This window comes from Anopheles coustani, chromosome X, assembly GCF_943734705.1.
Source record: "Anopheles coustani chromosome X, idAnoCousDA_361_x.2, whole genome shotgun sequence".
Classification (NCBI taxonomy): Eukaryota; Metazoa; Arthropoda; class Insecta; order Diptera; family Culicidae; genus Anopheles; species Anopheles coustani.
The window spans coordinates 8,964,205-8,975,797 of record NC_071290.1 but is presented as its reverse complement, the minus strand read 5'-3'; the positions used below and the strand labels follow the sequence as shown (position 1 = coordinate 8,975,797).

The 11,593-nt window shown below is 45.1% G+C and overlaps 1 protein-coding gene across 2 annotated transcripts; it reads right to left on the bottom strand.

The window, feature by feature from the left end:
• Positions 1–1,240: 1,240 nt before the first annotated feature.
• On the bottom strand, positions 1,241–11,304 carry LOC131268943 (midnolin homolog). 2 transcript variants are annotated; one of them, XM_058271246.1, is made up of 5 exons: positions 11,213–11,304; positions 7,169–7,916; positions 6,680–6,779; positions 3,826–6,561; positions 1,241–2,912 (listed from the first exon to the last, which is right to left on the bottom strand). In XM_058271246.1, the coding sequence occupies exons 2-5, from the start codon at positions 7,498–7,500 to the stop codon at positions 2,133–2,135; spliced, it is 3,948 nt and encodes a 1,315-aa protein (XP_058127229.1). In that variant the 5' UTR covers positions 7,501–7,916; positions 11,213–11,304; the 3' UTR covers positions 1,241–2,132. The 2 variants fall into 2 exon arrangements, with proteins under 2 accessions (XP_058127229.1, XP_058127230.1); XM_058271247.1 differs by having other exon boundaries at positions 6,692–6,779.
• Between the last annotated feature and the right edge of the window lie 289 nt (positions 11,305–11,593).

The following is an 11,593-nucleotide window of genomic DNA, read 5'->3' as shown; positions in this document are numbered from 1 at the left end:
CATCCCTTTGCCAAGTTGTTTCTATCGCTTGCGTGCCATCCCCTTCAGCTCTGGCTATAGCCAGTCCAGGGGTCGGCAATATGCCGTTGAACCATTTATGTTTTGAAATCAAATTTGGATTTTTTAATGTGTTTAATCATTCATGTGTTGAATCAAATCGATGATTTAAGCATAAATACTAATGTGTCACGTAACCATTGGTTGATGAAGAATGTGGAACAGAAATCACCCTTCGTTTCCCAGGAATCTTTACCGTTGGTTTGGCGCATGAATCACGACAACATGAGTCTGCGGTGGAAATGGTGAATAATCAGACCAGCCGCGACAATACTTCCTTATAACGCCCGTTAGCCTGGGGGTCCCCGTTCGGTAAACAGTTAGTCATTTTTTAAAATAAAATTTCAATTAGATGAAATAGCATAGGGAAATGGAAAATGTCTGCTGTACGGCCTGGAGACGATAAGCTTTAGCTTGCTGTACAAAACTGACCACATTTTAAGTCATTCAGCCCATTAAAGGAATAAATCTAAAATACCACACATTAAAGAGTGTAGTTTACGGAAGAAAGGAATATGTCAGATTACTTACTATTCATAGAAATACTACATTGAAATATTACTAAAAATATTGCAGGTGTTTGCGATTTGTCATTCTTACATTTTTATTAAATTTTAGCTTTTACGACATAATTTTGTATTGTTAGTTTATTGCACACCCTAATGATCTGCTGATGATTTTCTTTAAATTGAATTTCAATTATTTTCCTTCATTACACCGGCGAGTACACCGTTGTTGTTGTAATAGTGCTTTTTGTTCCTTTTTTCTTAACTACAAATACCTTCAGATAGACGCAAAGTTCTTGTGTCTTTCTGTTTGCATTCTTTATCTTCTATGGTTGTTTTTTTTTCTATCAAACCTGCACAATGCCTCGTGGCAGCGCGCGCAGTGCTTGTAATTATAGTAGTAAACCAAATATGCTACCTGACGAACGCAACTAGCGGTTCATTCATTTAAGATTTTTTTGTTTTACAAAATGTCGATCTTAGTTTAACCATAAACTACGGATCATTTCATTACGCTACAGGATTTTATTTACTTGAATACATGCCGAGTACATTTAATTTTAAACTAGTCCATGAAAGGAAAGGAAAACGACGGTATTAGAACAAACCAAGACTAAACATTTGATTGCATACAACAATAAAACTAAACGCTGGAACGAACGACCAAAATCAACGAACCTACGAACATGACAATTTAAATTCTTAACTTGGAAACACAAAAGGAAAAAAAAACTTGGAAATTCAAATTCTCCAAGCACATGTTGGATTTAACACGGAAAGGTATCTTATACAGGTCGTCCTTATAATCACCTTTGTAGAAACTGTTATTGCATTAAATTTCAATTTTTCCAGCCATTTTTTGAAAGACTCTCCATAGTAGGGCGCTAGCTAAACGCGCCAATTAAAATTTTGGAGATCAATACACTTTTCCCCCTGCCGTCTGTGCCACTGCCGTCCTGAATCTCTTCTTCGAAACTTTCATACTAAGGATTGTTATATAGCTTTAAAACTCCAACAGGTTTGTGGTCCTTGATTACGGGGGGAAAAAACAAGAGGATCACTATCACTCCTCAACAGGAACCCAGGTATTGCAGTTTACTTTTCTATCTTACCACCTATACTCCACCCTACTATCTAATTGGCGCAGTATACAGCACCTTCTTATTGCTACATTTCGCTACAACCAGAGTTTACCAGCAGTATCGCTATCATGCAAAAGTTATTTTGTTGAATGAACAGTTTTGTGTTACCGTAAATTGTTTGCTTTTCGCTTGTTTGTTCGAAGGTTACATTACTTCGTATGCTCTGCGGAAAGACCCGAAATCGCTTGTTGCATTCGGGAACAACGATTTATCCACATTTATCAAAAGGAAAGAAATAAAATCTTCCCTCGCGCTATTCGTTCATGCTTGTCCCCCGTGTCCTTTTCAAACATGATGTGCTCCATTTCAAGCACTTCCTTTTACGCTTTCTTATCTCGTTACTTCCTTTGTCCGCAGTTTTGCTTCTGTTTTTTGTTACTTCCGTAGAGGTATCTTTTCTATTGCCCTAGTAAATGTTTATCTAGCCTTAAGAATCGATATCGTCATCAATATGAGAGGCTGCTTCGTCGTTTGACGAAGCCTCTGAGGATGCCGAATAGGTCGTATTGGCTGGTATTGGCGTGAATGCCTTAGCAGAAGAAGGATTTCTCACCCTCGTACCGGCCGGTCGAGAGAATGGCACGTCACCGTCTGCAGCGCAGCTGTCGATCGGTAGAACATCCTGATGTTCGGTGGGTGCTCGCTGTTCTGCTGCCGTAGATGTTAAGTCTCTCTGTGGTGGTTTTGTCATCTTCGGCTTCGACGATTTTGTTTCTTTTTCGACGTCCAGTGCGTGGGACTGCTGTTTGCCAACTAGGCGAGTGTTGGTGAAAAATTTCCCGTTTTGCACCTGGTCGGAAGCATGGGCGTTTACAGCTTCCTCCATATCGGCCTTAGCTACCATACCCCCGTTGTACGGGGCGGTCTGCTGCTTCCGTGCCTCCCGACGTTCCCGCTTCTGCTTCATAATCAGCCGCAAGCTATCGATTTTAAGTTTCATTTTTTGATTTTCTTCTTCCGCCGCCTTCGTAAGGCATGCCTTGCACTGCAGCTGCACCTCGAACGAAAGTGAAGCCGACGAGCCCCCAATTTTGCCGCAACTGCAAACCGGCTGGTGTTTTCCTTTGGTAGTGGCGGTCGATGCCGATGCGGAATCGTCCACTGACGAGAGAAGTAGCGAGCGGTAACCGCTGGAGGAACCAGTACTCGGTCCCTTACACCCAGCACAGGCCTTCTTCGAAGTTTTGGGTGCAGCTAACACCGAAACCTTAATAATAAAGAAAAACAAATTAGTAAGTTTTTAATTCAAAGCAAAATACAGCAATGCCATGTTATTTCTGTCCTGAATATCTGTTGCCGAAATAAAATGAATCGCTTGTAGATAGCTTATCAAGCATACCACAGTTTTACTTATTAAAACAATCTAGTTACAAACTACACAAACAAAAACGGGTTCAAACGCACATTTTTTAATTAGAAGTAACGCGTACAGTCAACCCCCTCATAATGAGTAGCTTTTTAACAAGATTTTTCGTAATTCGCAAAAACGAGCCTTTGGGATCCTAAACTGATTTTTTTTTTATGGTTAACGGTGAAGTCTTCGCTGGCAAATGCGAGGAATTTGATTTTAGAAATCATTCAGTTCATAGTTGCCTGGAGTTTTTCAATGAGTTTCAATTTTTCATGTTTTTTTATTTTAATATTCATATTCTTTTTAGGAAAAATAGTATGGTGAATAACCTCTTGCATAACGTGTTTTCGTACGACAAATAAAAAAGTAAATGGATTAGAAGAAGGTTAAATGTGCTTAACATTTAAAGATATATGCAATTTCTAGAGACTTTATGATTGCGTTGCAATAAAACGAGGATTTGTACTGAACATGCGGGGTTTTGTACACCTAAGTTTTATAAAACAGATATATAACAGATTGTGATTAGATTATTAGTATTTTCCCCAATAACCAAATCAAATTTACCGTTCAATAAAAACAAATCCTTGTTTCTTAAAACAATCTTAAAAAATGAAAGGTATAGTTCGAATGAATCAAGAGAAGTTCCAAGTTAGCACATTGTTAGTAAGCTATTTAGTAAGAAAGTTGGTAAGCAACCAAAAACGCTCAAATTCAGTTGTATGTTGTTATTACATATGCACGGATTAAGTTTCATCGAAGTGCTTACATTCTTGGACTCCTTCGGCGCTGGTACAAACCAAGAAGTACCAGATCCATGGTCAGCGGGCCGTCCCGCAGTTGGTCGATTGCTTTGCTTGTGTTGCTGGCAGCTGTGTCGTAGGGATGGCGAAGAACCACAGTCGCTTGCCGATTCGCTCTCACTGGGTGCGTTATTTCCTGTGCCGCCGGCGGAGGAACTGGTGCTGGCGTTGCCGGCTCTACCGGCAGCCGTTTCGCTAGCGGTGCACTGCGGGGCCGCACTGAGCAGATCGTTGAGAATATGAATGATGGTCGATATGTCGCGCTTTGGGCGACCGTACTGGTCCTGTAGCGCCGGATTCAGCGTGCCAGAGAACGTCCCGGAGTAGATACCTTTACCGTGGTGCTTCATCGATTCGATAACGGCACCGGAACTGACGTTCCGCCCGCTCGAAGGCGCCGGTACGGGCGACGAAGGGGCCGACGAGGAGGAAGACGCCAGCGACGAGAGCGAGGAAGATGAAGCGGACGAAGACAAAGACGAACCGCCTGATGATTGTGCTGGCGATGACGGTACACTTGCCGTTGGGCTGGTTGCTACCGACGCTGAAGATCCCGACGAGGGAGCCGAGGTGGCTGCACTGCTGGTAAATACGCGCTTCGACAGTTTGCGCAGCGTTTGCGTCAGATTGCGGGATGCTTCAGCGAGGGCCGGATTTTTCAACGGTGGATTCGGCGGTTCGGCGATGTAGGTCAAACCAGCGCGGGCAATCCGTTGCGACAGCAGTGCCTGTTCTCCGGTAGCCACGAGCTCTATGAAACGAGGACCGTTGTCAAAGGAGTTATCTTGCCCGTCTTGCTGCAGGCGTTGCGCCAGAAGCGGTGTATTCTGTTGCCGACCCTCTGTGTCAGCTCTTTTTTCGCCCAGCGATGATGCCGTTGACGCTGCTTCTGAAGTTTCCTCCATAAAATCCTCCCTTTCACCGATATACCTTGCGACCGGTTTGCGTGATTTCTTTCCATCATTGGCGAAGGCATCTTGCTCGGCTTGCAGCAGGCGATGCACCGAAAGCGGTGTATTAGGATCCCGTCTCGTACCGCCAGCTCTTTTGGCAGACAGCGATGATGTCGTTGATCCTGCACCTGAGTTACCCTCCATAAAATCCTCCCATTCACCAATATACTTTGCGATCGGCTCTTCTGGATTCTCTTCATCATCGAATGCGGTATCTTGCTCAGTTTGCAGCAGGCGATGCGCCGGAAGCGGTGTTTTCTGCTGCCGACCGTCAACTCTATTGGCAGTCAGTGATGGTTTTGACGCTGCTCCAGAGTTTTCCTGCATAAAATCCTCCCATTCACCAATATTTTTTGCGACCGGATCTTCTGGATTCTCTTCTTCGTCGAAGGAGGTATCTTGCTCGGCTTGCTGCAGGCAAACCGAAAGAAGGGGTGGATTCTGCTGCCAATCCTCACCGTCAACTCTATTGGTGGCCAAGGATGATGTTGTCCCGTCCATAAAATCCTCCCTTTCACCGATATACCTTGCGACCGGCTTTCGTGATTTCTTTCCCACGCTCGGGACGTTTATAACTTTTGGGCTGCTTACTGCCTTTGCCTTCTTTCCCGCTACAGTGCCTGCGTCGGTGTCCAAGCGGCGACAGAGACAGGACGTTAGATTCGCTGAAATTGCATCAGAACAATCCTCGATGGCTGGGGCGCTCATACTGCCACCAACCTCCGGCATATCTTCCAACTGTTCAGCCGTTACTTTCGTACCTTCTTTCTCCACCGTCTCGTCGTCAGTTGTCATCCGCGCGGAGACCAGTTTCGAGAGTGACTTGATCGGGGAGGAAATTGCCACCGGTGCCGCCATGTTGTTAGTGCCGGGACCGGCAACTGATTCGCTCTTATCGGTCTCCATGCGTTCCACATCCGCTTTGCCATTCTCCCTCGGCTGATCTTCACCAGTCTGCTCCATCTTCACACTCACTTGTTGTTGGTCCCCAAGGAATTGTTTGATACTTACATTACCTCCAGCACTGTTACTACTTATGCTATCCGTTCTATTGCTATTGTTGCTCTCTCCGGTAGACTGATTGTTATTGTTCTTGGCGAGGGTCGAGTTGTTTTTTACATTATTTTTATTGCTGATGATGCTGGTGCTGCTGCTGCTAACAGTATTGCTTCTTAAAGCGGTTTCCTTCGCCGATTCCTGTCTAGCCGCTCGCTTTAAGGCAGGCTGTTCCATCTCGTCTTCTGAACCGGTCGAGGGTGACTGACTTTTAGCAACCGATCGCCGTGCAAGGTTGCTTGCTTTACTATTGCTGACCGGCGACGAATCAGGTGATGACTGATTGCGTGCCTTGCTACTACTTGCCGATCCCGATGAATACGATGATAATGGTGTGTAACTTGACGCGCTGCTGCTACTGCTGCTGCTGACATTGCCGCTTGATGAGGATGCCCCCTCCGGAGTGCGATAGTAGTGATGATGCTTTGGATACGGCTTAACGATGACCGCTTTCGTTGCGGACGTGGACGCTTTCAGCCGACCACCACCACTGAAGGACATCCCTCCCGACCCAATAGTCGCCGTCTGCGAAGACGATGGGTTCAGCGTGCTCAGCTGCAGCTGGATCAGCATCATGTGCTCCCCGAGTCGCACGCTCAGATTGAGCGGGCTCCTGCCACTTAGAAAATCATTCACCTGCTTGTCGTTTAGTGATTCAAGCGCTTGCATCACTGTGTTCTCTGCACGCTGCGTCTGCAATGATGGAGAAAAGTAGGCTTAGGCAGGTATCATAGGGGGAGGCCAAAAAAGCCAATACAAACCAAGTAATGGTACACATACTGTAGTGATAGTACATATTAAATTTACTTACTCTTTTACTCACCAATAATCCAGTTTCCACGTTTGGTGTAAGGACAAGCTTGGAACCATCGACGAGCCCGTTTTCCATCAGTGTGCCATCGTGCAGTTCGCTGAATGGAACATGAGTGGAAAGAAAGAATAAAAGTGATGAATATTGTGCGAAAACTCCTTCAACGGAATGTATTGGCAACAACTTATCGTTAAATGGACTAAGCAAATAAACAAATTTTGCTGTTATGATAGGGTACTTAAACAACTCGTGCAAAGTATATGGATACTCTACAGCTAACCGAGGCGAAACGTGATCAAAATCAACTATTTTTAGATAATCTAACATTGGTGCAAACTAAAGATTTGCTGCCGAAAGAAAGTTACAAGATGCAGCTCAACTGTTACACCGTTTTGGTCTTCTGCGACCGAACGGACGCTAACCCTATGCTGCTGCTTGCATGTGTGTGTAGATATGTGCATGTGTGCGTTTGTATATGTTCCAACTTACCGCTCGCGATGCAGCAGGGAGAAGCGTTCTTTGGTCACCTTCAGGTTCTTGGAGATGATTTTCTTCAGGTGCAGCACGGTTTTGTCGCCCTCGACGAGCACGGTAAAGTTGCCGCCGGTCGTGGGCGTGACGTGGAGGGCAATCAGTCCAGACGAGTCCGACTCGACGTCCTCCATCAGGTCCGACGAGGGTGCGGCGGATGGATGCTGCGGTCCACTGCCGGAGCCGCCGGCGTTGTCAACACCCATCCCACCACCACTACTGTCGATATCTGCCCCGTTTCCGTCCCCGTTGCCACTGACCCCACCGCCCGCGCCAGAAGAGTTCACCATCGCTCTCGGGGCGCGACGTGTACGTTGGTGTTGGTTGGGTTTTTCCTGCTGCTTATGTTGCTGCTGCTGCTGCTGCGTCGTCTTCGTCTTCGTGTGTGGGATACGCTTGTGCTTTTATGTTCTATGCTCACTCACACAGTGCCAAACTTTCACTCAGCCCACCTCGACCGGAGACTGATGGAAGTTGAATCGCGAGGTTTCTCGCTGGCGCGTCGGCGGCTCCTTTCCGTGGCGTGCGTATGGAAACGGTGCTCTTTACCGGAGCAAGTGCAAGCGCGCTATGTGCAGGACCGTCAACGACCGTTGCTTGCAGTCCCCGGACTTGCTGAATCTTTTGGCCCGACCACACAGTGTGATGCTAAACCGCTTCTGGTGCAACCCGCTGGGAGGTGGATCTTAGCAAGGGATAAGCGACCCTGTGGGTACAATGCGAAAGAAAGGGTCTGTTAGTCTGGCGCACATGTGCATTTAATTTTGCTGCAATTTTTTCTATAGTTATTTTTAAGAACCTTTGCAAGACCTTACAACCGTCGTCGGCAATGGACCCCATGTTGGAGTTTAAATTATCATAGCAGGGGTAACAAGGAAATTAATTCCAAATGTTCCATTTCACCATCATGCAAAAATTGAATGCATATCCGGCTCGTCATCAGAACAAATTTTTCATAACAACAGGAAAACCGCGGAGGAAAACGCGCTACTGACGCAACCCTACACCCACACAGAAAAATGCGCTACACTCTAGGAGCCGTTGATAGGCGCAGAAGGGTAAGTCACCCGTCGCGATCTTGTAGGGCCGCAGCCACACGCAGACATATAGCCTTGGTCGAACGCTGGAAACAGGTTTTCGTTGGATGCGCCTTGGCCAGCGGTAAGCGTACCGGTTTTGGTCCACACCTTCATCTGACTGTGCATGTTTAATCCTGCTTTAATCTTTAAACTGCACTTGTTCCGATCCTCAGCCAAAAACATCAAACCGGGTTGCTTGGTTTTGTTTTTTGTCTATTTGAATACGTTTGTATAACATTTTTATGAAACTTGTATATTGCCTAGCAACGCTCCTTGCACCCATGTTCTCAACAAATATGTCTCAACAACGCTAGAAATGTTCACTGCTACGATGAAAGGTGTTTCAAATAACTGGAAGCAAAACTGGTTCATTTGTCCAACAGATATCGAAATGTAGGCAGCATACTTCAACACGGAACAGGTTGCATCGCCCTCAACCTGTATAAAAAGAACCTTCTAAAGATGCCAGGTAAAAGAACTCCCGAGTTGTTAATCAGGTACTTGCTTTAAAACAACCTGACTCTAACACACCAATGCAAACTGCCATGTGCAGAAGATTCATCTAGACATTACGTTGATGCTGCCAAAATAGCTAAGCAGTTAGTAAGTGTTCCACAATATGACGTTCGTATTATTTTTTACTACCAATTGGCAACAGGTTGCTTTGAAGGGTTATTTTTCCAACTTTCATCCACTTATCTTTGAAGCGCACCTTTAAAACCATCGTAAGATCGTTCGATGGGAAATGTGATGTTACTTTTGTGATGTGTAAAATAAAAAGATCATGTTTATTTTCGGATCTACAGGAATACCGAATAACACACGATCGATCGCATTGAAAATTTTTGAAAAAACAATTGGATGATTGAAAATTTATGAATGTTTCGAACAACTCTAAAGCAACAATTGACTAAAAATAAATCCATCCATCGCTCAATGGAATTTATCAAACTGCATGTGGGTTCGCGGTGCACTTCAAAATATTAATAATTTAAAAAGGGGTGTTTGCTACCCAACACTTGAACCACACATACAAGCACAAGGAACGACGCTCAAGCGTAGTCGGCGTACCGGAATAGTGGCATGCGCGCATGCTGCATGCAATAGAAGCGTCTTCCCCCGTTAGAAATACCGCTTGATAAACCGCTATTGGAAGACGGTTGGATGGATAGTAACTTCATACCAACCAAACATCCTAGCCCTATCGGGAGTAGCCGGGTCGGAGTGCCGGGCAGTCGCTAAAGCCAACCCTTAGAAAGTCCTGTAGATACTCCTTTGCAATTCGGCATCCATATATTAGGATCCATCCATATAACCCGCGAAAAAAATGTTCCTAACAATTGGCGTATTACAAACAGCGCAATACGAAAGGGTATCATCGAATTGCAATAAAGAACCGAAGAAGGTATTCAAACAATACATACTGTGAGGGTGTGGAACAGGAAAAAACACTCCCAGAGACGCATTGCATTCGCACCGGACGAACGCGCGTGCGCCAACCCTCCCCCCTTTTCTTTTCATCCATCACATATTTCTTCGCTTCAATATTCACACGCGTAAGAGAACAAACATTAATTCCTACATATTGTGTGCCCTACAAGACACAAAAATCTTCGTTTTTTGGACTGCACCCAAGTAAAATCATAGTTTTAGAATTCAAGAAAACGTACAGCAACATGTTAACCTAACCGTACTAAAACTGTGATTCACTCATTATTTGAATTTATTATTAGTTACAATAGACAAATAAAACTGCTCTACGTCAAAATGAAAATGTAATCACATTTAGGCAAATGAAACAGAAAATGATTCTTATTTTATAATCGAATAAACTTGCCCTTAGTGAGTTTTGTTAACAACAATTAAAAAAAGGGGTGAAAATAAATAAACAGTGTAGCAATGCCTTCCATGCACCGAATGTCCGCCGCGGTTGTGTGGAAAGACGGCCACATGCAACACAAAAGGAATTATTTTCGACTGTTTCTGTGACGCGAGATCAACGCGATGATGACTTCGCGGTGGTGGTCGCGGGCCGCGAGCCACAACCGCGAGCACGCACACAGCGCCCACTGGAATGAGGTGAAGTATACGGCCGTCACAACGAATCGAGCACGGTCGGGATGACTGGGTGGTGTGCGTCGGAGGAGCGCGTAGTAACGCCGTCATTGAATGCATATACAAAACGCCTCCATCTTATTCCCGGGAGTACAATTTCATTCTTTGAACGGGTTGTCGTCGTCTATAGGTAGGGTGATGCAGATGCGGGGAGGACGCGGTTACTGTTAATCGGACCTCTCTCCCTTCGTTTTTGCTTTCCCCTCAGCTTCACAGTGACGGCGATGATGACACAAAACCGAGAACATCGCAAAATGTGAAACGAAAGAAAGACGGCACACCTCCAAATTCCACCGCATCAATTTTCCGCGTGCGGTACGGTACGCCAACGACGCTAAGTTTTCCATGAACACTACGACCCAGCGCAATGAAAAGCTGGAGGCTGTTTGACCGAAACATGCATTAAAAATAAGACAATTGCGATACATGCACGGAATCGACTCACTACAATAAGCCGCCCTCTACAGATTTGCTGGATTGTGAATTTGGTTTCACTAGAAGATCGGTTAGAACTGCAGATAGTCTTAGTAACATTAAATGATCCATTGCTTCTAGTGATCACTGTTTTAAGTTAAAACAGAAGGAAACATTGGAAAAAGGAATACTTAAGACCCGAACACTGGCAGCAAACAAAAAGAAAAACAACAATGCACACGTCGCGAGGGTCTCACAAATGCGACCAGTAATTAACCGAAACCATCCGTCTCGCCTACGGATTTGGGACGTAAGTTGTTGATAGCAGATAGCACTTCTCTTTTTCTGTTGATAGCTGGCGTCGCACACGAAATGGGCTAATTATCGAGTGTACCTGTAATTTGCTATTCCTGCTGTATCCCTTCTGGTCCACTCGACTGCTCCCACCGTACACGAACGACACGCGCACTGAACGGCATCCAAACTGGGACTGGTGAACTGAGTGTGGCGTTGTGTCAAGTGGTCCAAACCCGCACCCACATGATATCGTTATCGGAACGGACCAGAGCTGTACCGAGCATTCAAAAAACGATAGGGTTTCGCATGGAATCGATAAATTGTAGATCGAATCGGTGTAAGTAAAAGAACAGCAGTGTTAATTCATACATTCTATGTGATATCAACAATATGATATCAATGTGTTCTTCTTCTTGTCGTTATGTTACCTTCTTCGGCCATGCCTCACTCGGGGTCCACACTAAAGCGCGACGTCGCC

Coding starts and splice junctions, on each gene's coding strand:
- LOC131268943 (XM_058271246.1), bottom strand. CDS start 7,500: ATGGTGAACTCTTCTGGCGCGGGCGGTGGGGTCAGTGGCAACGGGGAC. Junction 6,780..7,168: donor TCCCTGCTGCATCGCGAGCG/GTAAGTTGGAAC, acceptor TGTTCCATTCAG/CGAACTGCACGATGGCACAC. Junction 2,913..3,825: donor CGCCGAAGGAGTCCAAGAAT/GTAAGCACTTCG, acceptor TTTATTATTAAG/GTTTCGGTGTTAGCTGCACC.